Source organism: Sminthopsis crassicaudata, chromosome 4 (genome assembly GCF_048593235.1).
Source record: "Sminthopsis crassicaudata isolate SCR6 chromosome 4, ASM4859323v1, whole genome shotgun sequence".
Classification (NCBI taxonomy): Eukaryota; Metazoa; Chordata; class Mammalia; order Dasyuromorphia; family Dasyuridae; genus Sminthopsis; species Sminthopsis crassicaudata.
Genome location: NC_133620.1, coordinates 271135567 through 271157894, shown reverse-complemented (window position 1 = coordinate 271157894; position 22328 = coordinate 271135567). Strand labels below are relative to the sequence as shown.

General features: G+C 35.0%; 1 protein-coding gene and 1 non-coding gene across 3 annotated transcripts in view; both read right to left on the bottom strand.

The window, feature by feature from the left end:
* Positions 1-886: 886 nt before the first annotated feature.
* The window catches only part of LOC141566333 (adhesion G protein-coupled receptor F5-like), a 39481-nt gene continuing 18039 nt past the window's right edge, over positions 887-22328 (bottom strand). The window contains exons 8-15 of one of the 2 annotated variants that reach the window (XM_074310726.1): positions 19965-20173; positions 14487-14666; positions 10780-12174; positions 6017-6058; positions 5853-5912; positions 4912-4996; positions 3314-3380; positions 887-2652 (exon numbers count right to left, since the gene is read on the bottom strand). In XM_074310726.1, the coding sequence (XP_074166827.1) occupies positions 3322-3380; positions 4912-4996; positions 5853-5912; positions 6017-6058; positions 10780-12174; positions 14487-14666; positions 19965-20173 (2030 nt within the window). In that variant the 3' untranslated portion in view covers positions 887-2652; positions 3314-3321. The remainder of the gene's footprint in view (positions 2653-3313; positions 3381-4911; positions 4997-5852; positions 5913-6016; positions 6059-10779; positions 12175-14486; positions 14667-19964; positions 20174-22328) is intronic. The other variant, XM_074310725.1, reaches the window with a different exon arrangement.
* LOC141541928 (U1 spliceosomal RNA) lies at positions 8809-8970 on the bottom strand. The gene has a single exon (XR_012481948.1). It is a non-coding gene; the product is annotated as a U1 spliceosomal RNA (small nuclear RNA).

Genomic DNA, 22328 nt, shown 5'->3' with positions numbered 1-22328 from the left:
CAATGTATAAAATTAACAGCAGGATATAGATGTAGGGATTCCCATCTCTTTTCACTAAAAATCCAGATGTAAAAATTGCCATCTACTTTGGCTCATTCTTCCTCATTTGCCTACTTTCCTTCCTCGAATTAAACTAATTGTGTCTCGACTCTTTTCTCTTCATCTCTCTCTTTTTTTTTTTTTTTTTTTTTTTTTTTTAGCTGCAAGCATCAGCTGAGTTCTTATCATTTTTCCAGAGGAAAAGAACCTTCTATTTCACTCAAGTTCTCTCATTGGTATGCATCCTTTGCCCTAGAGCCTTTCAAAGCCTTCTCAGTCTTAGGGTCCAGAAATATTACTTGTGTGATCTTTGGCACATCTTTGACTTCCCTAAGACCTTTGTTTTTTAAATATTAAGAACAAGGAGGCTAAACTAGGTGATTTATAAACTGCCATCCATCTTTAAGTCTATGGAAATGCAAGATTTCCTCTCAGTTCGAGTTATATGGACCCATTAGGCTGTTTAATTTATTATAGGATCACATAGTAGGATCACAGATCTAGAACTTTAAGGAAATCCAAAGGTCATTGGAGACGAGGAAACAAAAGTCTAGATGCTCTAGTTGCATAGAAGTGCCAGAGGCGAGATTCCCTAATTCCAAAGCCACTGTTTTTAATGGATGTTTAGCCATGGAATTCTCAGTTGGACCATCTGTTGTGCAGTTCTTAAGTATACTGGGGGGGGGTTCTTCATTTTTGTGAATGAATTAAAAATAAGGAGTTCATCTACTACTAAGCATAATTTATCGGTCTTCCCTATACCATTTTCAGGCCTTGTTAGAAAATGTAGAAATAAGAAGGAAGAAAATGAAAAGTCAAAACAAAATAAGAAAAGGAAGGCAAGTTAAAATACAAAAAGACAACAATCTATACTTATCTGTCTTGTCTTAGAGGGTGAAGGTAAGGCCCTATGTATTCTATATAGGCACTGTGCCTAGCAAAATGCCAAGAGTGTCAATAAATATTTATGGGTGCTGATAATCATTAAAATGAGTATTATATTCCCTAAACCTTAGAAAAGGCTCCATCATCTGTTCACCAAGCAGAAGTGTCATTAGGAGCACAGAAAAGGTAGCTAAAAATAAAACCTCTTGTAGAAGATTTTGTAAGGGGTCTGAATGTAGTGAGTCTGAAACACAGGAAACATCTTGATGCAAACTGGTCTGAATGGGAAGTCTAGGGGAGAGAATGTACTGCTGTCTGATACATCAAGAGAAACTATTACCTATATCATTTATCATCATCATCATCATCATCAAAGAGCAACAACACTATGAAAAACCTACTATATAATGCACAGAGAAGTACCTGGCTAAAGCTCTTAAATAATCAGAATATGAATTTATTTCCAGTGCAATAATAAAATTTAGAAATCAGAAAATTCCTTATCATTGGGACACATTTCAAAGAAAGGTCTCAATGAGCATCTTTACAACTTGACTTGTCTTACAAGCTCTACTTAATTTGACCAATAATTAGTTTTTGCTTGGGTTGAACTATAACTAATCATTTCTGTACCTGGGACAAGTTGGGAAGAGGGTAGGCTTACCTGGAATATAGAACTCCTGAGAGAAGGAAGTTTTACAAGTTGCTGAAATGGGAGGAAGGGCAAAAAACTGCAACCTTGGCAGTGCGGTCAGGAAAGGAAAAAGGTAGAGAAACATGCCATAGAATGACACTATAAATATCCTCTAATTTTGACACCTTGGAACAAAGCTCCAGTTACCATGCTTTAGTTACAGCTCTGTGCTAAGGTTTATAAAAGAATAATCTCACAGTTTCCCTTGCCCTTTTCTCTTTATAACTAAAACCCCAAAACATAAGAAGAAGGCTATTAAGGGCGTCATAAATTTCTTCTTTTTTCCTGGTAAATTAGATATTCCAACTGAAAGTATTTTTGCAATGTCATTCCCTTTCTACTTTTCCCGTTTCCTTACCATTAATTTTTCTCTTTACTCAGGTTGCATAAGCAATTGATTTGGGAAAGCTTTACTAAAGCCTGCTTTCTGTTTTCAATGTCTAGTCTTTCTGAAATTTCATTATTTGTAGCATATGACATACAAGGTAGCTTACCTTGGACAATTATTATTGGAATATAAAACTGTTCTTATTGAGTAAAAAAAAAAAGTCACAATTTTTTTGTGTTAATTCTTTAGTCCCTATTATTTTAAGCAAAACAGCATTAGACCCCAGCTGGGAACCATGACAATGTCTCTGAAAGACCTTAATTCACATTCAAGCCAGAGAAGAAGCTAGGTTTTGGGCGACATATGTGATCATTTAAATACTGTACAAATTGGGGATCATTTCAAAGAAAAAAAAAGTCAAAAGTAAACAATAAAACCACTTGTAGTCAAAGTCTTTACACAATTTAGTGTGACCTCTTCGCTAGTGCAAAAGTCCGTGCCATAAGGTGTTGAGGGAGAGGATGTTTTACATATAACTGTTTTACAGGTGTCTCCCTTTCTGGAGCTTGTCAATGAGTGGCAAAGTCCACTGTTCCCAGAAGTTACGCAAATCTGGTTTTCTGTTTTCAGTTAAGCAAAGAATAAGCACTGGATGAGTTTTCCACAGATGAGCTGGTTGTTTCTGGGGTTGACACGTTGTAAGTTCCTAAAAGACAAAGTAGAAAAAGGGATTCCCATCAAGTAAGCTGTTCTCAAGGAGGAAAATAGATGCTTCATTATTTTGCCCACCTGGGGGAGCTCTGCTCTAACGTAGGGGCAAACTTTTAACATGCCTTAAAGTAAGTCAGAGGGTTCTGGTCCTCCACCCAACCATCAGAACTCTCTAGACTAGGACCAAGTTTATTGCTCTCAAACATGCATGGCAGCAGAAAAGCCCCACCTACATTTCATGCCACACTAACAGCCAAGGAACAGCCAGATCTCTACAAAGCTCTGAGTGTAGCTATATACCCCCATAAGCTTGATCCAAAGCCACTACATGCACAGGACAGGAGGGGCTGGAGTCCCCATGCTTGCAGTAAGTGGCAGGTTTGGTCTGAGCTGACCATTTTCCATTTTTGGTTTCTGTGACCTGGACAGAAATAAGGAAGGACCAGAAGTGACCGGGAAAGAGTGCAAAGGAAAAAAAAAAAAAAAGGAGGGGAGGAACATCCAGGTAAAATTGGGCAAAGAAGTGGAAGTATGAAGGTAGGATTCAGAAGAAGAGGGGCTTTGGGAAAGTGAGGTGAGAGAATGAGAGCTGGAGTTGAGTGCAGGGACCCACATATGTGTGGTTGGGAAGGGGAGGGACAAAGTGCCCACCCTACCATCAAAATCATGGACTGCAACAGCCAACAAGGCTTCCATCACTGCATAAAGGACCCTTTGTGACTGCTGACAACATAAACCAAAGTAACAGTCATTACTGAACACCAAAGAACACCAAAACTCCAATGGAATAAATGATGGAAGAGAGGTAAAGGGAAGTTCAGGCAGTCATTGGGCTTTTTAATTTTCCATAATTCTCACAGCTTCTAGCCTTGTCCTATATAATCTATATAGTTCCATCCAAAAATTCAACTTTCAAATCAAGATTTAATCTGGATAATTCTAGTAAAAGCTTATGTAGAATTTTTAAAATTTAAATTTTATTTTCAGGCAATCAGGGTTAAGTCCTGCCCAAAAAATCACATTGATATTGTGTCTGAAGCCTGATTTAAATTTAGGTTCTCCTGATTCCAGGGTTCATGTTTTATCCACGGTGCCACCTAGCTGCGCCTATGTTTTCTTTTTGGTTTAAATTATATGGATAATTGCAACTGTACAAACATGACTTATAGAGTTCCCAGAATTTTATTTCTAATATCAAATAACTCACACAAATGACTGTCTTTATAATAGCAAGGTGTTTTATTGGCAACATTTTCAGAGGGTTTAGTCATTTCTATTTAGCCTGTGAGAATGGTTTATTTGCAAAGTAGAAGTTTGGTTGTACTCTTTTATTATTTAAACAAATAACCCACCATAAATCTATATAGAAAACACCATACCCTCTAGAAATATTTGTCAATAAAAGGGTTTTCTAGGGTTTGTTTTCAAACAAAACATCATAGCATGGACACTACTGATAATTTTCTAGATTTGGGCACGTGAAATATCTTGTCAGATTTTAAAAAGATGGGGAATGCTAGTAGTTCTGAGGATGCTCTCTACTTCTGATGTTATTTGTCCTTCCTTTTATGAAGAAGACCTGCTTTAAGATATAAATGCTAAGTATTTATTTTGCCAGTATGTGTCCTAAACGCCATTATATTCTGTGCAATTCAGCATACTTTGTGTAGCTTGAAAAAGTTGAGAATTCAGTTTTTCATGTTTGCATCCAAACTGCAAACCTTGACAGAAATATGGAGCCCAGATGGAAAAATTTCAGTTTTCAAAGCTGCAGAATCAGATTATCTTGAGTTAATCATTTAGATGAGCTCAAAGTTGATGGCAATGAGGCTTACAAGGATGACTTGAACATAAACATATAATATATAATGCAAACAGTGCTTATTGGTTTATAAATAGAATCACTTGGGAGGGAGGTGTTATGTGTATGACACTCAAGTTACATCTTTCTTAAATTATGTTTAGAACCCTAAGACATTTTTTAATTTTATACCCACACACAAGGAATAGGGATTTTCACGTTGCAAATAATTACCTGCTGAAATTTCCCTTCACATTAACTATTAAATTTTTTAAAACTAGGCATTTAAGTGAATTAAAAAAAAAAAAAAAACAACTAAGCATCCCCATCCCCCCTGCCCTTGGCTAAATAAAGTCTTTACATATTGACCCTAAAAGTGTCAAGGAAGGTACCACAGGACAAGAAACTTAATCAGCTTAACTAATTTGAAAATACCCAGAAGCGATTGCATACCTGTTTTACCAAACAAATTATTAAATCTTCTTGATATTGGAGAACTCATGGAAAACACAGGAGTGGATGAAGCCAGAGATGTTGACTAAAAGGCAGAAAAAAGAACATCATTTAGAAGCAACACAATTTTGTTTGTACTACAAGTTGAATTCTAATGGGTTAGCTTTTGTCTATTTGGGAGCAGGGGCAAAGTGGGGGGCATCCTTAGCTCCAACCACCAATCAAGCAAGTCATAAGGGGAATTAACAGAGAAAGTGTGGAATGGTATGCATTTCAATTTTTTTTAAAGTGTAGCATCAGATACAAGGCATCAGGGAACATTAGAGAAAGAATTCTTATTAATAGTAGCCATAAAGTGGCCTTTATGCATAAAGGTAACCACATTATATTGATGTATAATAAGTTTGTTTGTTTTTCCAGAAAGAACTATAGTTATTAGAAGTTAAATTATTTCTTTGAGTCTTGGATTCCCCTAAGTATATTGATTTCTTAAGTCTGATTTAAATTACTCAATTTGTTTGAAATTCAATTTAATTTTAACTGAATTAAAAATCATTGCCTTAGGCTGTCCACATTCATGATATTCCAGCTTAAAGATGTCCTGATTTATACTAATTAAAACTGCAAGTCTGTACTTACAGAGGCCAAAAAAATGAGAGTGGGGGGGGTGGGGGTGGAGAGAAAGGGAAGCTGAAGCAATTTCCTTGATAAATGATTTTAGTTCCTTTAGGGCAGAGGCTGTTTATTTTTGTCTGTATATTCTTAGTGCCTAGTACAGCGTCTGGAACTTAGAAAGTGCTTAATAAAAGTTTATTAATTGAAAAGACTTTTATTATCCATTTTCCTGGATCAAAGTCATTGCTTAACTCTGTACTTGGCTACTGATCATGTGGGGTTACCTATAAAAAGCAGAGAAAAATCTCCAGAAAGTTTACTTTTACCTTTGTGTGCTGTGAGGACCATCTGGATAGGGAGAATTTATGCAGCAGAGCTTCCTGTACCTGTATTGTTTGAAAGAAGTCAACAGTGAATCCGTTGAGCAAGACTAAGCCATAAGCATCACAGGATATCCTAAATTTGGGGATTTAATTACTAGAACACTTACCTTCTTGTCCCAGAGGCAGCCAAATAACAAAATGAATAATCCCTAGGGGAAAAAATTTTGAAAATTAGATTTGCTTTTAAGCAGATTGTAGGCACTCTTCCTCTCTATGGAAAATTTTGTGAACTTTGTATTAATTGGTAGGTACCCCTGCTTCGTGCTGTTTTTTTTTTTCTCCAAAATCTGGAATTAGATAATATAGATCATAATGATCAATATATAGATCAATATAGGATAGTGGTATCTACATAGACATATTCCTGTTTTTCCAACCGTCTGGCTGTCTGACCATCTGTCCATCTGTCTGTCTATTTATATATCTCTTTCTATCTGACCACCTACCTATTTATTATTTTTAAAAATAGGCTATGTTAGGAAATAAATAAATAAATGCTCCACCCTGGTTAATTTTTTTTGCTTTTACCCCTTGGAAATGAAGTCAAAGAACTTCAAAGATACTGAATCACCTTCACAGTTAGTTACTATGGTGATAAGAATGAAATAGAATATGATTGGGATAGCACAGTGGATAGAGCACAGGGCCCAGAGTAAGAAGACATTTTCCTGAGTCTGGCCTCAGATATTTACTAGCTGTATGACACTGGGCAAATCACTTAACTCTGTTTAACTTAGTTTCCTCATCTATAAAATGAGCTCCAGAAGGAAATTGCAAACCACTCTAGTATCTTTGCCAAGAAAACTCCAAATAGAGTCTCAAAGAGTCAGATAAGATGGAAAAATCACTAAGCAAAACTAACAATATAGACATCAAACTATTCTGGGTGTCAGAACAAATTTGGAATACAATTAAATTAAATCAACAGAATATTTATTAACTGTTAATATGTGGAAAGAACTATGCTAGGCACTGTGTGAAATATAAAGACATATAAGAAGAGAGAGAGCAGTTAGGTGACTTGCTGGATAAAGTGCCAGCCTAGACTCAGAACAACTCATCTTTCTGAGTTCAAATCGGTCCTCCGATGGTCCTACTAGGTGTGTGACTCTGAGCAAGTCACTTAATCTGTTTGCCTCAGTTTCCTAAACTGCAAAATGAACTGAAGACAACAATTGCAAACCACTTTAGTATCCCTGCTAAGAAAACTTCATATGGGATCATAAATTGATGGACATAAGTGAAATGATTGGACAATGACAAATGATTAGTGTAGGCAGTGTGGTGTAATGAAAGCTTAGAGGTAGGATGATATAAAAAAGCAATAGCTCTGGAGTTTAAGAAAATAAGTTCAAAATCTAGCTCTGATGCTTACCTGGATGACCTAGGATTAATTTTATATATATAATTTGTGTGTGTGTGTATACACACAGAGTATGTTTAGATTTATATTGTTATATTGTTATTTATATTTATATATATTTATGTATCCCCAAAATCCTAAGTTTAGAGTGAGAGCAACTGGGCTAAAATCCTAGTTCTCTTTATATGCAAGTCATTCAACATCAATTAAGGTTTCCTCATCTGTAAATTGAGGGGCCTAGACTAGAAGAACTCTAAGGTCCTTTGTGATTCTAGAGTTTTAAAAAATTATTTTCTGGTCCTATTTCAGTCAAAAACAGAACCTTTGAGATGCTGTTAGATAAAGATAAAGGCAGAACCATTATTTAGATGCAAGTGTGGTAGTCCAATGTCCTTCCTATTATATAGAACTGCTTCCTATTTTACTAATAGCTAATATTATCTATTTCAGAGATATTTTATGTTTATTTTTTATTAATTTTCAATTTATAAGATCTCTTAACACTTAAGCTTTAATATTCTATTTTCCAAGCTACTGTGTCAAGGAATCAATGGCCTGTGAAGCACTTAGATGAACTTGGAGAATTAGGAGGCTAAAGAAATGAAAAAAAAATGAATGAATAAAGAAATAAATAAAAACCTCCTGGGGGCTGATGGATTATTTTTGAAAAGCCTGTGAATATATTTATAATGTGAAACAAATTTTTTTCCAAATTTTAAATTTCCAAATATAGTGAGACTTCAATTTCTTTTTCAAACTATATTTATATAATCAAGAGGCAGAATGATGGAGTTTATAGAGAGGTGCACTTGAGAATAGAAAAATAGAGTTCAAATACTGCTTCTAATTCACATTGGTAGAATGGTTCTGGGCAACTAACATAATCTTTAGATGTTCTAGGTAACTCTAAGAATCTCTTTCACACTATAATTTACAGAAAAGATATCATTCAGTTCTAGTACAAGGAATTTCCTTATCAGGGAGACTCCTTATAGAAATGAAATCTCAGATTCAGTCCCTAAATCTGGAAGAAATTTCAAAGATATAAAATCAAATCTTAGTTTATAGATGAAGAAACTGAAGTCAAGAGGTAAAGTGACTAGATCAACGTCATATAGTAAATAATAGAGTCAGAATTTGAACTTATATTTTTGGATTCCAAATTCACTGTCTTTTGGACAATGTTTGTTAGAAGGGAAATAATGGCATTTGTGGATTTCTAAATCTTTGTGATAATCACCGCATTGTAGATGGGGTCAAATAAATGAACCTCCTTAAAGAGGATGATGCTGGTGAGGAGAACATTTTTTTAAACGAGGATAACTTCAACTGAGGAAGGATGTCTTTAACCTCCTTCATTTTCACTTAGATCCAGGTTAATTTCCCAACCATTTGAGTGATAAATAAAAAATGAATTGGATATATTAACCAACAGGATTGCATTTTATCAGGGGGTAGGGCTAATGTCGAATGAAGGGCTAAAGGAGGTTGAAGATCCCTTTGTGATTTTTTTTTTGTTCCTTTGAACCTCAGAAACAGGGGAGAGCACAAATACAGTTCCCCACTATCACATTATGCACTGGAGTTTCCTGCATTTGGGGACATCTCACAGGTCAGCCCATCTGAAGTGCAATGGATAAGTCTTGCCCTGAGGAAACCACCTTCATGATCATGGAATCACCTCTGCAAGGTAAGTGTGACCCCCTTGTGTTTAAACAGATCTTGCTATTTAGAAATATGACCCTAGACTAACTTCCTAAACATTTAAATAAAAAAAAAATAATTGGACAGTTTAACTAACAAGATCTAAGTGGTGAGAACTGCTTAGACATAAGAGTATACAAAGAATTTTGTATCATAAATATGATATGCAGTAAACTCTCTCTCTCTCTCTCTCTCTCTCTCTCTCTCTCTCTCTCTCTCTCTTTCTCTCTCTCTTTCTCTCTCTCATCTCTTTTCTAATGTTTCATTCTATTACTTGAGCTTTGCCTTGCCATAGCCCTGGGCATCCTTCTGATGGGTCCATGCTCTGTTTACCTCCAGATTCCATGAATTTTGTTGCATTCCATGTCTTTTGGAGGCATAGGAATGATTGGTATTTTCACAGAAAAGGGGGCTGGATGTGAGTTAATGGGTGGAGTGCTGGACTTGCACTGGGTTCAAGTTCTGACTCTGACACTAGTTATATGATCATGGGTAAACTAGCATCTGAGTTTCAGTTTCTTCATCTGTAAATTAGATATAATATTAACTAATAATTAGAATGTTTAAGTTTTCCAAATGATGTGGATATATATAAGTGTATAATATAAATCTATAGTATACTATATATGCATATGTTACCTTATTTAAGCTGTAAAACTTAAATTCTTTAAAACCTTATGAGGTAATGCAATATATAATATTATCTCATAACTATATATAATATATATATTATATTGCATTACCTCATTATATATATATAGTATATTGTATTACATCAATATAATATATTGTATTTCCTCATAACTATATACATAATATTATATATAGTATTGTATACATAGCATATATATATATATATATATATATATATATATATATAATAAAGGCATTACTATCTGCCCTTTATGAATGAGAAAATTGAAGCACAGAGAAGTTAGATGACTTGTTTAATATTACTTCAATGGCATGTATCAGAGGCAGGTCAAATTATGCAGTATGATAGACTGAACTTAGTATCAGAAAGGCCTGGGTTCAAACCTTGCCTCTTATTTTTTTAGTCATGTGACATTGAGCCAACCATTTATTTAAGATTTCTGCATTTGGGCCTATTTGATAGAGTTGTACCAAAACTCAAATGGAATAAATTATGTAGAATGCTTTACAAAAATAAAAGTAAGATATATTCACATATGTACCTCCATGTATATATGTGTATATATGCATGCATATGGGCATCTGGTTTTTATCATGAAATTAACTTAGGTAGTTTTTATGAACACATTGGCAAGGTAGACTGCTTGATAAGAGAAAGAATTCCTTTTCTGTAATATTAATATGAAGGAAACTTTCTATCAAGCATGAATCTACACTTTTAAAATTAATTTTTCTGGGCTTCCTGAGTTTAGGGATTCCTGCAGTTTGGGACAGACAGCTTTCCTGAATTATACTTTCCTGATTTCTATTCTTAGTTTTGTTTCTGTCATTACTGTCATCACATGGAAAGAAGGACTTGTGTTCAAAGTTGGCCTTGATCACTACCTAGCTATATTACTTGGGAATATAATCTAGCTGAATATCAGGTTTCTCATCGGTGAAATGGGGATAATAATTGCTTCTATTCAAAGGATTGCTGGGAAGGTCAAATAAGAATGTAAAGTGTAAACTTAAAAACACTGCATATTTATTTGCCATTATTAATAATCCCAATAACTCTTATAATAAAGTAATACTCTATTAATAGTGATAAATGGTTTTATCTTCTTCCCACTTCCCTCCCCCAGCTACCCTCACCAAAGCACTTACTTGGAAAGCATTCAATAAGGTAAAAACAATGTGGAACACTGCACTGCTTCCCTGGAACACAGTGGCCAGTCCAAACCCCCAGGTGAGTCCTAGCAAGGGAGTGAGGACACCGATACTCTTGCTGATCTGAAACAGACTGTTCTTTTCCTGAATGCTTGGCTTGTCCCCAATGGAGGGCCTCAGGATTTTGGTGATGACCACAAATGTTATGGTGACATTTATCACCACAATGATCAGTGCAGGAATCACAAAAGCCAGGAGGGCCTTCGTGTCATCCCAGTTAAGCCAGCAAGCATTTTTCCTCATGTACACATCCTTTGGCTGGGTGACCCCCACTGTAATGATGGAGATGATCAGTGGGCAGCCATAGCCCAGGGAGAAGGCAATCGTCTTCTGGATAGACTTGCTTGTGTCGTGGAGGATGAAGACCAAGCGGTAGAAAAGCATGAGACCCAGGGTCAACATCCAAAAGAAGACACTGAGATAAAAGAAGTGAATAAAGAAGGTGGCAGCCACACATGCTGTTTCACTGAATAGGTAGCGCTGATCATGAATGGCGGCAGACACGATGAACCAGCAGTCGGCAATCAGGAGGGAGGCTGCAATGTTCACAATGCAAACATGGCGCATGTAAGAGGTTCGATTTTTGGTCACTGATTTCCAGACAAAAGCTTCAACAACAAGACAGGCTGCTAGACTCAAGATGGAAAAGCCTAGGCCGATATAAGAAATGATATCCAGCAGTATTTTTAGGAGGGAGCTGGGATCGGGAGAATCAGGGGACATCAGGATGGAAAATGAGGTTAAGTGATTACAGGTGCAGAAGACACTGTCATCTTTCATTTGTTCAACATAGCATCCGCTGTTGTCCCATCCCCCCGTATGGTTGGAGAGATGATAGTTCCAGAAAACACATTGGGGGGCCACCAATGACAGGTCGTTTTTCTTAAACTTCATAGAAATCTTGAATGTTGTTGTCACCCCCTGGCTCACGGTGGTGGTCATCACCAAGCCATTCACAAAGTTCTTGTCCTGGACACTCTGGGGCAGGATAGCTTTTAGTGTTGGGTAAGCCACTGTGACAATGGATGAATTTGGCTCCAAGCTTTCTATCTGATGCCTGTCGATAATTACCTGGCCCCAGAGATTGGAATCGGGAAAGAGAAAGTGCTGGTCATAGTCTGTCATGTGTGCAGCCGTAGTCACGACACCCCTCATTTGCACATTAGGATGGGTGATGGAAGGAATGGTGCTGACTCCCTCATGCAGCACCCTGGAGAATCTCTCCACAGAATCCAATAACCTGGAGCTCTCATTGGCCTGTTGCTGATGCAGAACTTGCCAGGTACTCAATATAGGTTTGCCAAGAATGACATTAACTGTAGAAAGCACGTGCTGTAAGAGAGAGAGAGAGACCAACACAGTAGACTGTTAGCTCCTTGAGGTCAGATATTATTTAGTTTTTGAATATGTATACTGAATGCCCAGTATAATGCATAGCACATAGTAGATTCTTAATAAATACTTCAATTCAAATGAATGCACAGTTAGGTTAAGAAACAGAACATTACTTGAGAAAAGTATTAATTTTTTTTGTCAAGAACCCCTTTGACCCCTTCTTAAAATGACATTTTAAAATACAAAATAAAATATATAGGATTACATAGAAAATCACAGAAATTATAGCAAAATAAAGATTTATTTTTTTCCCTTCTAGGTTCATAAATACCCTGAAATCTATCTCTAGATTTTTGATGGTACATAGACAAGCTAAGAACCTAGAAATTGTGAGTCAGTGATGGGTGGAGAATAAAATAGAGGTAGAAGAAACAATGTAGAAATTAAAAATTTGAGCTGAAACATCCCACAACAGGCAGTAGGAATTGGGGGGGGGGGCAAAATCCTTTGATAACTATTTTTCTCTCTCTTTTGTCCTGTGAAGGTTCTCTTTACTTCAAATATAAGGAGAATAAAAAAATCAGATTGTCCCAGTAATGCCACTTGCTCCCCTGCTCATGAGCACTTCCCTTTTACCTATGATATTCAAATGTAATATTTTGTCACTCACTGCAAATGCCCAAAAGCTTCAATACCTTTGCACAGACTCTTGTCAAGGATGATTACTCAATTCCCTCAACTCCATATTATAGGAGGTGACAGTAGATAGAAGACTGGACTTTTGAGTAAGAAAAATAAGAGTTCAAATCTTGCTTCAGACACTTACCTCTGAGCTAGTCAATTAATTTCTTTCTGCCTCATTTCTTCATTTGTGGAATTGGAATAATAATAGCATCTATCTCCTAGGGTTGTTGTGAGGATCAAATGGAAAATTAATTGCAAAACACTTAGAATAATTTGTTGTTGTTCAGTTATTTCATCTAGGTCTGATTCTTTATGACCCCATTTAAGGTTTTCTTGGCAAAGATGCTGGAATAGTTTGCCATTTCCTTCTCCAGTTCATTTTACATATGAGGAAACTGAGGCAAATAGGGCTAAGTGACTTTCCTAGAGTCACACAGCTTGTAACTGTCTAAAACCAGATTTGAACTTAGGAAGATGAGTTTTTCTGGTTACCGGCCAGGTACTTATTTATGAAGATACCCTTACCTAGTGTAGATAGATAGAGAGACAAATAAATAGATAGAAAGATAAAGAGACAGACAGATAGATAGATAGACAGACTAAGAGGAAGACAGGCAGACAGACAGATAGACAGATATATCGATAGATATATAAGTGCTATATCAATATTAATTATGAATTATGAATCAATAAAATATTAATTATCCTTAATATTATTGCATTTAAGGGTTTGTGTGAGAATCTAATGAGATAACATTAATAAAGTGCTTTGCTAACTTTAAAGAACTATATATATTCTATTATCATTATTAACTTAGAATGTTTAGTGTTTAGTGTCTTCAAGGCTCCAGCCTGATGTTTCCCTTCTATGAAAAATCCACACTGACTATTAGATGTTAGTACCCTCACTAGCTTCAAATGATCACCTATTTATTTCTATTTATTATTATATTCTCCAGTAAAAAGGCTGGGAGTAGAACATTTTTGTTTGTTTATCTTTGTAGTGGTATACAGTATCTAGAAGAGTGCTTGATGTATAAGTAGATGCTTAATGAATTAAATTGTCTCATAGAAGCTTTTCAATATGGCTTTTGTCTCTGAGTAGTGGTTATGCTTCTCAGTGTTACTGATACAAAAAAAATGAATTTGAGAAAAGTTACTACAATTCCAAAAGACTTGGAACACTGGATTTAACCAATGTCATCTTGTAGTGTGACCTTGGTAATGACCAATTGAGCAAGAAACTGCTCTGGCATAGAAGTGTCCTTTGATGATATCTCCGGAAGTGATTTGTTACAGTTTAAAAAAAAAAAGAAAGAAAGAAAAAGAAACAAAAGGGATGCTGAGTTCATCAGAGAATCATAAATGTCAAGAACTAGAAAGGATATCAGACATTATCTAGTTCAACTCCTTTCCTTTACAGGTAAGAAAACTGAAGCCATGAAATAGAAATGAGTTTTCTGAGGCTTCATTGGTAATAAGCAGCAAAGACAGGATTTGAACCTAGGACTTTGGAGTTCATTTCTCTGTACTACAGTACTTCCTAATCATTTGGAGAAAATGTGCCATGTGGACTGAGAACATCAAATCAAACAAAGCTCTTAAAATTTATAAGTATAACTTACTGTCATTATATCTGTATTCACTTGGGTTGGGACTGTTGATAACAATTCCAGGATGGTAATAATGGCCTTCAAGTTTCCAGGTGATGATTTGATCTCATTTTGCACTTTCCCAGTACTACTGGACAGATCTTGAACATATGTTAACAGTTTCTCTTCTTGCTCAGGGCTCATAAGCAAAGCCTAGGTTAAAAATAAAAATCACCAGTTAGTGAGCAAACCTTATTTCTTCACAAAGTCCCTCAAATCTATCCCTCTAGCTAACCTTTCCATTGCTACCAACCATGGATCAGACCTTCATTGATTCTTACTTGGATTGCTGAATTAGTCTCAGTTTTACCTTCCAGTTTTACCCTACATCTCTCCAATATGCCATGAAAGATTAGCTTTCTAAAAGTACTATTTAGATTATGATACTCTCCTACTACCTTCAAAGGCTCCCTATTGTTAAAGCAGAAGTTGTCATTGTTTTGCATGTATCATGAATCTCACTGGTGAAGTTTATAGACCTCTTCTCAAAATAATCTTTTCAAATGCCTAAAATAAAATATATAGGACTACACATGAAACCAATTATATTGAAATACTATTATAACAATTTTAATAAAATATCAAGTTCATGGACTTCAGGTTACGAATCTCTGGTCTATAAACCAAGGTCAAGTCCTTAGCATGGCATTGAAGGTACTCTTACTAATTTTTCCAGGCATATCTTCAATTGGTCTCTATTTTCACTGAAATGGTGGGTCCATTGTCTAAAAACTCTGCTTTGTTTTTGTTCTGCTCATACCTTGTCCTTGACTGAAATTTCACCCCTTTTCTATCCATCCAAAGCCTTTATCTTTTTTTTTTTTTTTATTTTGATGAGATAATAAAATTTAAGTGAATTGCCTAGGGTCACCCAATTAGTAAGTGCCAAGTGTCTAAGACTGAATTTGAACTCAGGATCTCCTGACCCCAGGGCTAGAGCTCTATCTACCGTTCCACCTTGCTACCCTCAAAGCATTTATTTTTTTGGAATTCAGCTTAAATCCTTTCTGCTCATGAAGGCTTCCCATATATCTCTTGTACAGTGATATTCCTTTTCTAATGAAATTCTATTATTAACTTCTTTATGAGATTTTTACATTGTTCTGCTTATTTGTCACTCATCTCTGACATTATTGAATTTTTATGTTTGTTTAATCTCATCTGGGCTAAGAATTTCCTGAGGGCAGGGGAAAATAGCTTCCATTTCTTTCCTTTCCTTATGTTACTTAGTAAACTGCCTTATATATTGCTCGAGTTCAACAAATATTTGTTGATTGATTAACTTATCTCATTGGTTAAAAACAGTAATTTTCCTTCCTTTCTTTTTTCTTTTCTTTTTTCCTTTTTCCTTTTTTTTTTTTTTTTTGATATGAAATCATTACTTTAGTGGTGTGGACAGCTCCTGATGAGTAAATTTCCCCTACCAATGTAGTCCAGCATCTGATCTAGAACTTAAAATCTTAGAAGGTTCACAGAGAGATTATAGTCAGTATATGACAGAATTGGGTTTGAAGATAGAATTTAGTGTGGTCTTCTATCCACTATGCCATATTGCCTCCCTGATAACAACAATAAGTAATAATCATTCAGCAAGCATTAACAAACACTATTCTTTCTATTGAAAATACATAGGCAATAATCCCTGCCCTCAAGGAGTTTACATTCTAAAGGAGAGACAACATGGACATTTATAGGGATACATACACACACACACACACACACACACACACACACACACACACACACACAGAGTAGTTTTGATGGGGAGGGAATTGACCCCTGGAGAGATCCGGAAAGGCTTCATATGAAAGGGCATGCTTGAACTGATTCTTGAAAGAAGCTTGGGAGTATTTAAAATGGAAATGAAGAGCAAGAGTCTTTTCAAGCATGAGAGATAATAAATTGATATGGGAAATCAGAGTTGCATCTGTGAGAAATCAAAAAAAGTCCACTTTGACTAGACTGTAGAGTGCATGAAGGAATATAAGCTGCTTCGTCATAGGAAAAAAAATTGCACTTAAGGGAATATTTTGCATTCTGAGTATAAACAGTTTCATTAAACAAGTCACCTGTGCAGTAATTGTAAACATTTGCTTCCATTAGAATCTTTTTTAGTGGCAATATATCTACAGAGGATTGCAGTACTAATTTGGAACGGGGTTGAAATCACTTCATATTGTGATCTTGAATTTTATATATAGTATATTTCACCCAAAGTGTATCTTATTTTATAATTTACAAAAATCTAAAATTTATTCATTATTATATCTTCAGTACCCAGCATAGTGCCTGGCATATAATAGATGCTTAATAAATACTTGTTTGATTGTAGTATGGTTTTTCTAACTGTGTTCTACTCTTTGGGACTCCAAAGAGTATTTTTTGTTTTGTTTTTTAAATTTTTTTGGCAAAGATACTAGAGTGGTGTTGCCATTTCATTCTCTAGCTCATTTATAGATGAGGAACTGAAGCAAACAGAGTGAAGTGACTACAATATCTTTGCCAAGAAAACACCAGAGTCACAAAGAATCAGATGTGACTAAAATAATTCAACAACAAATCCCAAGATACTCAAGATGCTCTTAGTTGCAGAACAGCTGCTGATCTGCATTGTTGGAAGGAACTTCTACATCTGGAGTTCCTTTTCCTATGGAATTAATACTGATGAACTCATAGCTTTGGTAAAAATAAGTATAATATCTGGTGTTCATATAGTGCCTCAGGATTTACAAAGTACTTTCACATACATCTCATTTGATCCTCACAAACAACATTGGGAGATACTATTATAGACTAAGATTCCTTTTTTATAGATGAGAAAATTGAGGTTCAGAGGTTTCTAGCAACCTGTGTATGTGTATATATACTTGAATTTGTAAATATTTGAATATGTAAAGAGGTCAATTCCAACCCAAGACTCTCTGCTTCCAGTTTTCACTATAAAAATTTATACTGACATGTCTTCTTAGGAGTAATTAAAATCATCATGAGATGGTCAATATAGATGAATTCTAAGAGGCCCTTTACTTTATTTCTCCTCCAACTTTGAAGAAGTAGTAGAGAGAGATCTGTGATGAAGAAGAAGAAGAAGAAGAAGAAGAAGAAGAAGAAGAAGAAGAAGAAGAAGAAGAAGAAGAAGAAGAAGAAGAAGAAGAAGAAGAAGAAGAAGAAGAAGAAGAAGAAGAAGAAGAAGAAGAAGAAGAAGAAGAAGAAGAAGAAGAAGAAGAAGAAGAAGAAGAAGAAGAAGAAGAAGAAGAAGAAGAAGAAGAAGAAGAAGAAGAAGAAGAAGAAGAAGAAGAAGAAGAAGAAGAAGAAGAAGAAGAAGAAGAAGAAGAAGAAGAAGAAGAAGAAGAAGAAGAAGAAGAAGAAGAAGAAGAAGAAGAAGAAGAAGAAGAAGAAGAGAAGAAGAAGAAGAAGAAGAAGAAGAAGAAGAAGAAGAAGAAGAAGAAGAAGAAGAAGAAGAAGAAGAAGAAGAAGAAGAAGAAGAAGAAGAAGAAGAAGAAGAAGAAGAAGAAGAAGAAGAAGAAGAAGAAGAAGAAGAAGAAGAAGAAGAAGAAGAAGAAGAAGAAGAAGAAGAAGAAGAAGAAGAAGAAGAAGAAGAAGAAGAAGAAGAAGAAGAAGAAGAAGAAGAAGAAGAAGAAGAAGAAGAAGAAGAAGAAGAAGAAGAAGAAGAAGAAGAAGAAGAAGAAGAAGAAGAAGAAGAAGAAGAAGAAGAAGAAGAAGAAGAAGAAGAAGAAGAAGAAGAAGAAGAAGAAGAAGAAGAAGAAGAAGAAGAAGAAGAAGAAGAAGAAGAAGAAGAAGAAGAAGAAGAAGAAGAAGAAGAAGAAGAAGAAGAAGAAGAAGAAGAAGAAGAAGAAGAAGAAGAAGAAGAAGAAGAAGAAGAAGAAGAAGAAGAAGAAGAAGAAGAAGAAGAAGAAGAAGAAGAAGAAGAAGAAGAAGAAGAAGAAGAAGAAGAAGAAGAAGAAGAAGAAGAAGAAGAAGAAGAAGAAGAAGAAGAAGAAGAAGAAGAAGAAGAAGAAGAAGAAGAAGAAGAAGAAGAAGAAGCAGCAGCAGCTTCCCTGATAGAAGATTGTCTTTGGGGACTTATCAGGAATGAATTTCATTACATTTTAAAGAAGAAACATTGAGTTAATCAACATGAGAGGGATCTTATCCTATGGGGTTTTTACATATTTGTGGAAAGGCCACATGATGAACTTGAGAAATATTTCAAGGTCACATCACAAAGGAAGTTCTTCTCTCCCAAGCTACTTCTCTGATTCATATTAGTTTTTTTGCATTTTAAGATTTGTCTATCTCAGATTTTTTAAAGACAAATTTTTGTCTCATGAACTAAAAATAATCCATACTCTGTATGATGAAGACAGAAAGAAAGGTTTCTTATGTTCCAAAATATGTATAGTAGCATGTTCTGTAGTCATAAAGAACTGAAACAAAGAAGACCCACAGTCTGAGGAATGATAATTACACTATAGTCTATGATGGAAGTAATAATAATTATTATATATGGGAAGAAATATAATAAATACAGAAATATACGAGAAGACATAATTGGATGCAAAGTAAAGTAAGAAGACCCAGGAAGATAATACATCATTGCTACCACAATGGAGGTAGAAAAATCTGTAAGAATAAAATGTTGCTATATAATTATAATGATGAAGTTTGATCACACAAAGAAATTGGAAAAAAATTGATTCCCTTCCTTCTTTGAGTAGGGATTATATGGAACACTGCATATATTATCAGTACTGGGGAATATGTTGATTAATTTTGCTGAATGACTTCCCACGGGTGCTCCCTTTTTTTTTTTTTTTTTTTTCTTTTTTCAGTCCTGGTTATAGTTCACAGTTCTGGGTAGCAGATTGGACAGAGGGGATATACTTGGAATTACTGGTGATATTGAAACAAAGTTATTAATAAAAATTAAACAAAAAATGGATCAGTCAGATTCTCTTTCTTCCAGGGAACCTTTTCCAAGATTTCTCCAAAGATAGTCAGAGAGTGACGATTATATATGTATATGTATGTGTATGTATATATGTATACATGTATATAATATGATTACATAGTTAATATAATATTATATATATATATATATAACATGGTCACAGTATATACATACATAAGAATATTCATGTAATATGGGTATATATATATATATAATAAGGATATTATATATATATATAAAATATTGACAATATAAATAATATATAACATATAATATTACATATAAATAAGACATAACATATATTTAATATATTATAACATAATATATAGCATAATGATAATAAATAAATATACAAACATGTAATTTATGACTATAGAATAGCAAATTAGTAATTGTACAATTATAGATACAATAATTATATCTAATATGGAAATATACATATACATGCATGCATATATACAACAGACACACGTACAACATATATAAAATGTGGGAATTACCTTTGCCAAGCCAAGCAAATTATTGATTGGTGCAGCAATGCAATTGTTGCTCTTTACTTTCCATGTAGAACCTTCACATATGTAAGTGATGGTTCCACCCACTCGATGGTTTGACTTGTTAGGAATCTTTGAAAACTGGCACAATTTCTGAATCATTTTCCCTGGCTCACCATTGCCTATGATGGGATCTTGGCATGTGATGTTCTCCTCTGTAGTGGAAAGAAAATGAAGCCATGGGGGGAAAAAAGGAATAGACTCAGGAATGGTCTTTGATAAAAATAATGATATTTGTTAATTTATTTCAATTTCATTCAATAAGTATTTGTTAAATTCTTGCTATGTGGAAGATGCCATGCTAGATACTAAAAATACTTTCTTATCATTTCTTCATCTTAGAAACATAATTTTTCTTCTAACTCCAATCCATTCTAAGAGTACTGCTCTGGATTCAAGAAGACTCATCTTCTTTAGTTTAAATTCACTCTCAAATGCTAGTTGTGTGACCCTGAACAAGAAATCTTGTTGGCCTCAGTTTCCTCATCTGTAAAATAAGCTGGAGAATGAAATGGCAAATCATTCCATATCTTTGCCAAGAAAATCCTGGCAAATAGGCGAGTTGAACATAAAGAGATGGACCCAATTGAAACGACTGAACAACAACAAAAACAACAACCACAAATGCATAAAAAATCATACTAAGCACTAGGGTTCCATTGGAGTTTTTAGTATTTAGTATGACCAGTCAAATTGTGAGTGCCCCTTTGGTCCTCTTTCTGTTGCTGTCACATGATACATGGAGGACCAAGTGTGTACTTAGGGCTTACAAAATCATGCCAAAATGCAAGTTTTCCTAGTGCTAGACTACTGCATGGATAGAAGCAGTTTCCAAAGCTCTCATGTGTCCAAAAGAAATAAGAAGGATGCATGGATGTTTAGTGCAATGAATGGGTCTGAAGTCAGAAAAACCCAAGTTCAAATTCAACTTTAGAAATTTACTAGTCATGTGATCCTGGGCAAGTCACTTACCTTTTGTCCGCCTCAGTTTCCTCAACTATAACATGTAGATCATAGTAACATTTACCTCTCAGATTGTTATGAGGATCAAATTAGATAATATCTACAAAATACTTTGCAAACCTAAAAATGCTGTGCAAATTCTAGCTATTAGTAACTGTAAACATGGTCCTCATTACAAAGACAAAACCAAAATAGGTCTTAAATTGATTCAAATATATCATCATATAACCTGATTCTTATACTTGTTCTCTTTTTGTATGTGTGTGTATCTATCTATTACTCTCTTTCACACACTGGTTTTTTTTTTCCCTTCCCTCCCTACTTTGCCTGTTTCTGTTCCTGTGATGTCTCACTTTCTCTGTGTATGTATGTGTATGTGTCTCTCTCTCAGTCCGTCTTTTTTTCTCTCTGCCTTTTTTTTTTCTTGCCTCCCTCCTGTCTCTCTTTCTCTGACTTTCTGTCTCTCTTTCTCTTTCTCCCTCCCTACCTCTATGTCTCTTGTCTCCCTTCCCTCCTTCTCCCTCACTCTCTTCCTCCTTTTCTGCCTCCCTCTTTCCTCCTTCTCTCCCCCCCCCATCTCTCTGGCTCTGTTTTTGTTTCTGTCTAGCTATGGCTCTCTCTGGCTCTGTCTTATTTCTCTCTTCTCTCTATTGCATCTCCCACCAGCTCTGGTTCTGACTCTGTTTTAGAACTTCCTTCCTCCCCTTTCTATGTCTCTCTTTGTCTCTTGGTTCTTTGTTGTTCTTCTTTCTCTTTTCCTCCCTCTCTCCTAAAGTTATCTTGTATTTTCTTTCTTAGGTGTTTGTTGTATTTCCGGAGGGTTGTAGAAGATAGCAAGGACTTCTTAATTTTTGTCTTTGTATCTTTGGTGTATTGCACATAGAAGATGCTTCATAAATGTTTAAAATTGAGCTGTTGCATAATAACAAAATTCTGTCCTCAGGAAATGAAATCTAATGGAAAATAGGGTATGTACACAAAATCAGTATGAGTAGAATACAAAAAAAGGGATAGGAAAGGGTCTAAAGCAAAGTTTCCTAAACTGTGGGTGACATCTCCATATAGGGTCATGTAATGGAATGTAAGGATAGTCAAAAATTTGGCAACAGTAAGAGGTATCTATTTTTGTAATGATTTGATTCTTTATTTAAAAATAATCAACATATTTACCTCATTAGGATGCAAATTTACTTTCATCTTTAATAAATGGCAAAATTATATTTATGCCAGAAAATTGTTTTAAAATAATTGTTTATATTTATTGTCAGTAAATACTTGGTTTGTATATAGATTATATAAATCTATATATGTCACATAAACATTTCTTGGGTGAAAAGGGGTTATGAG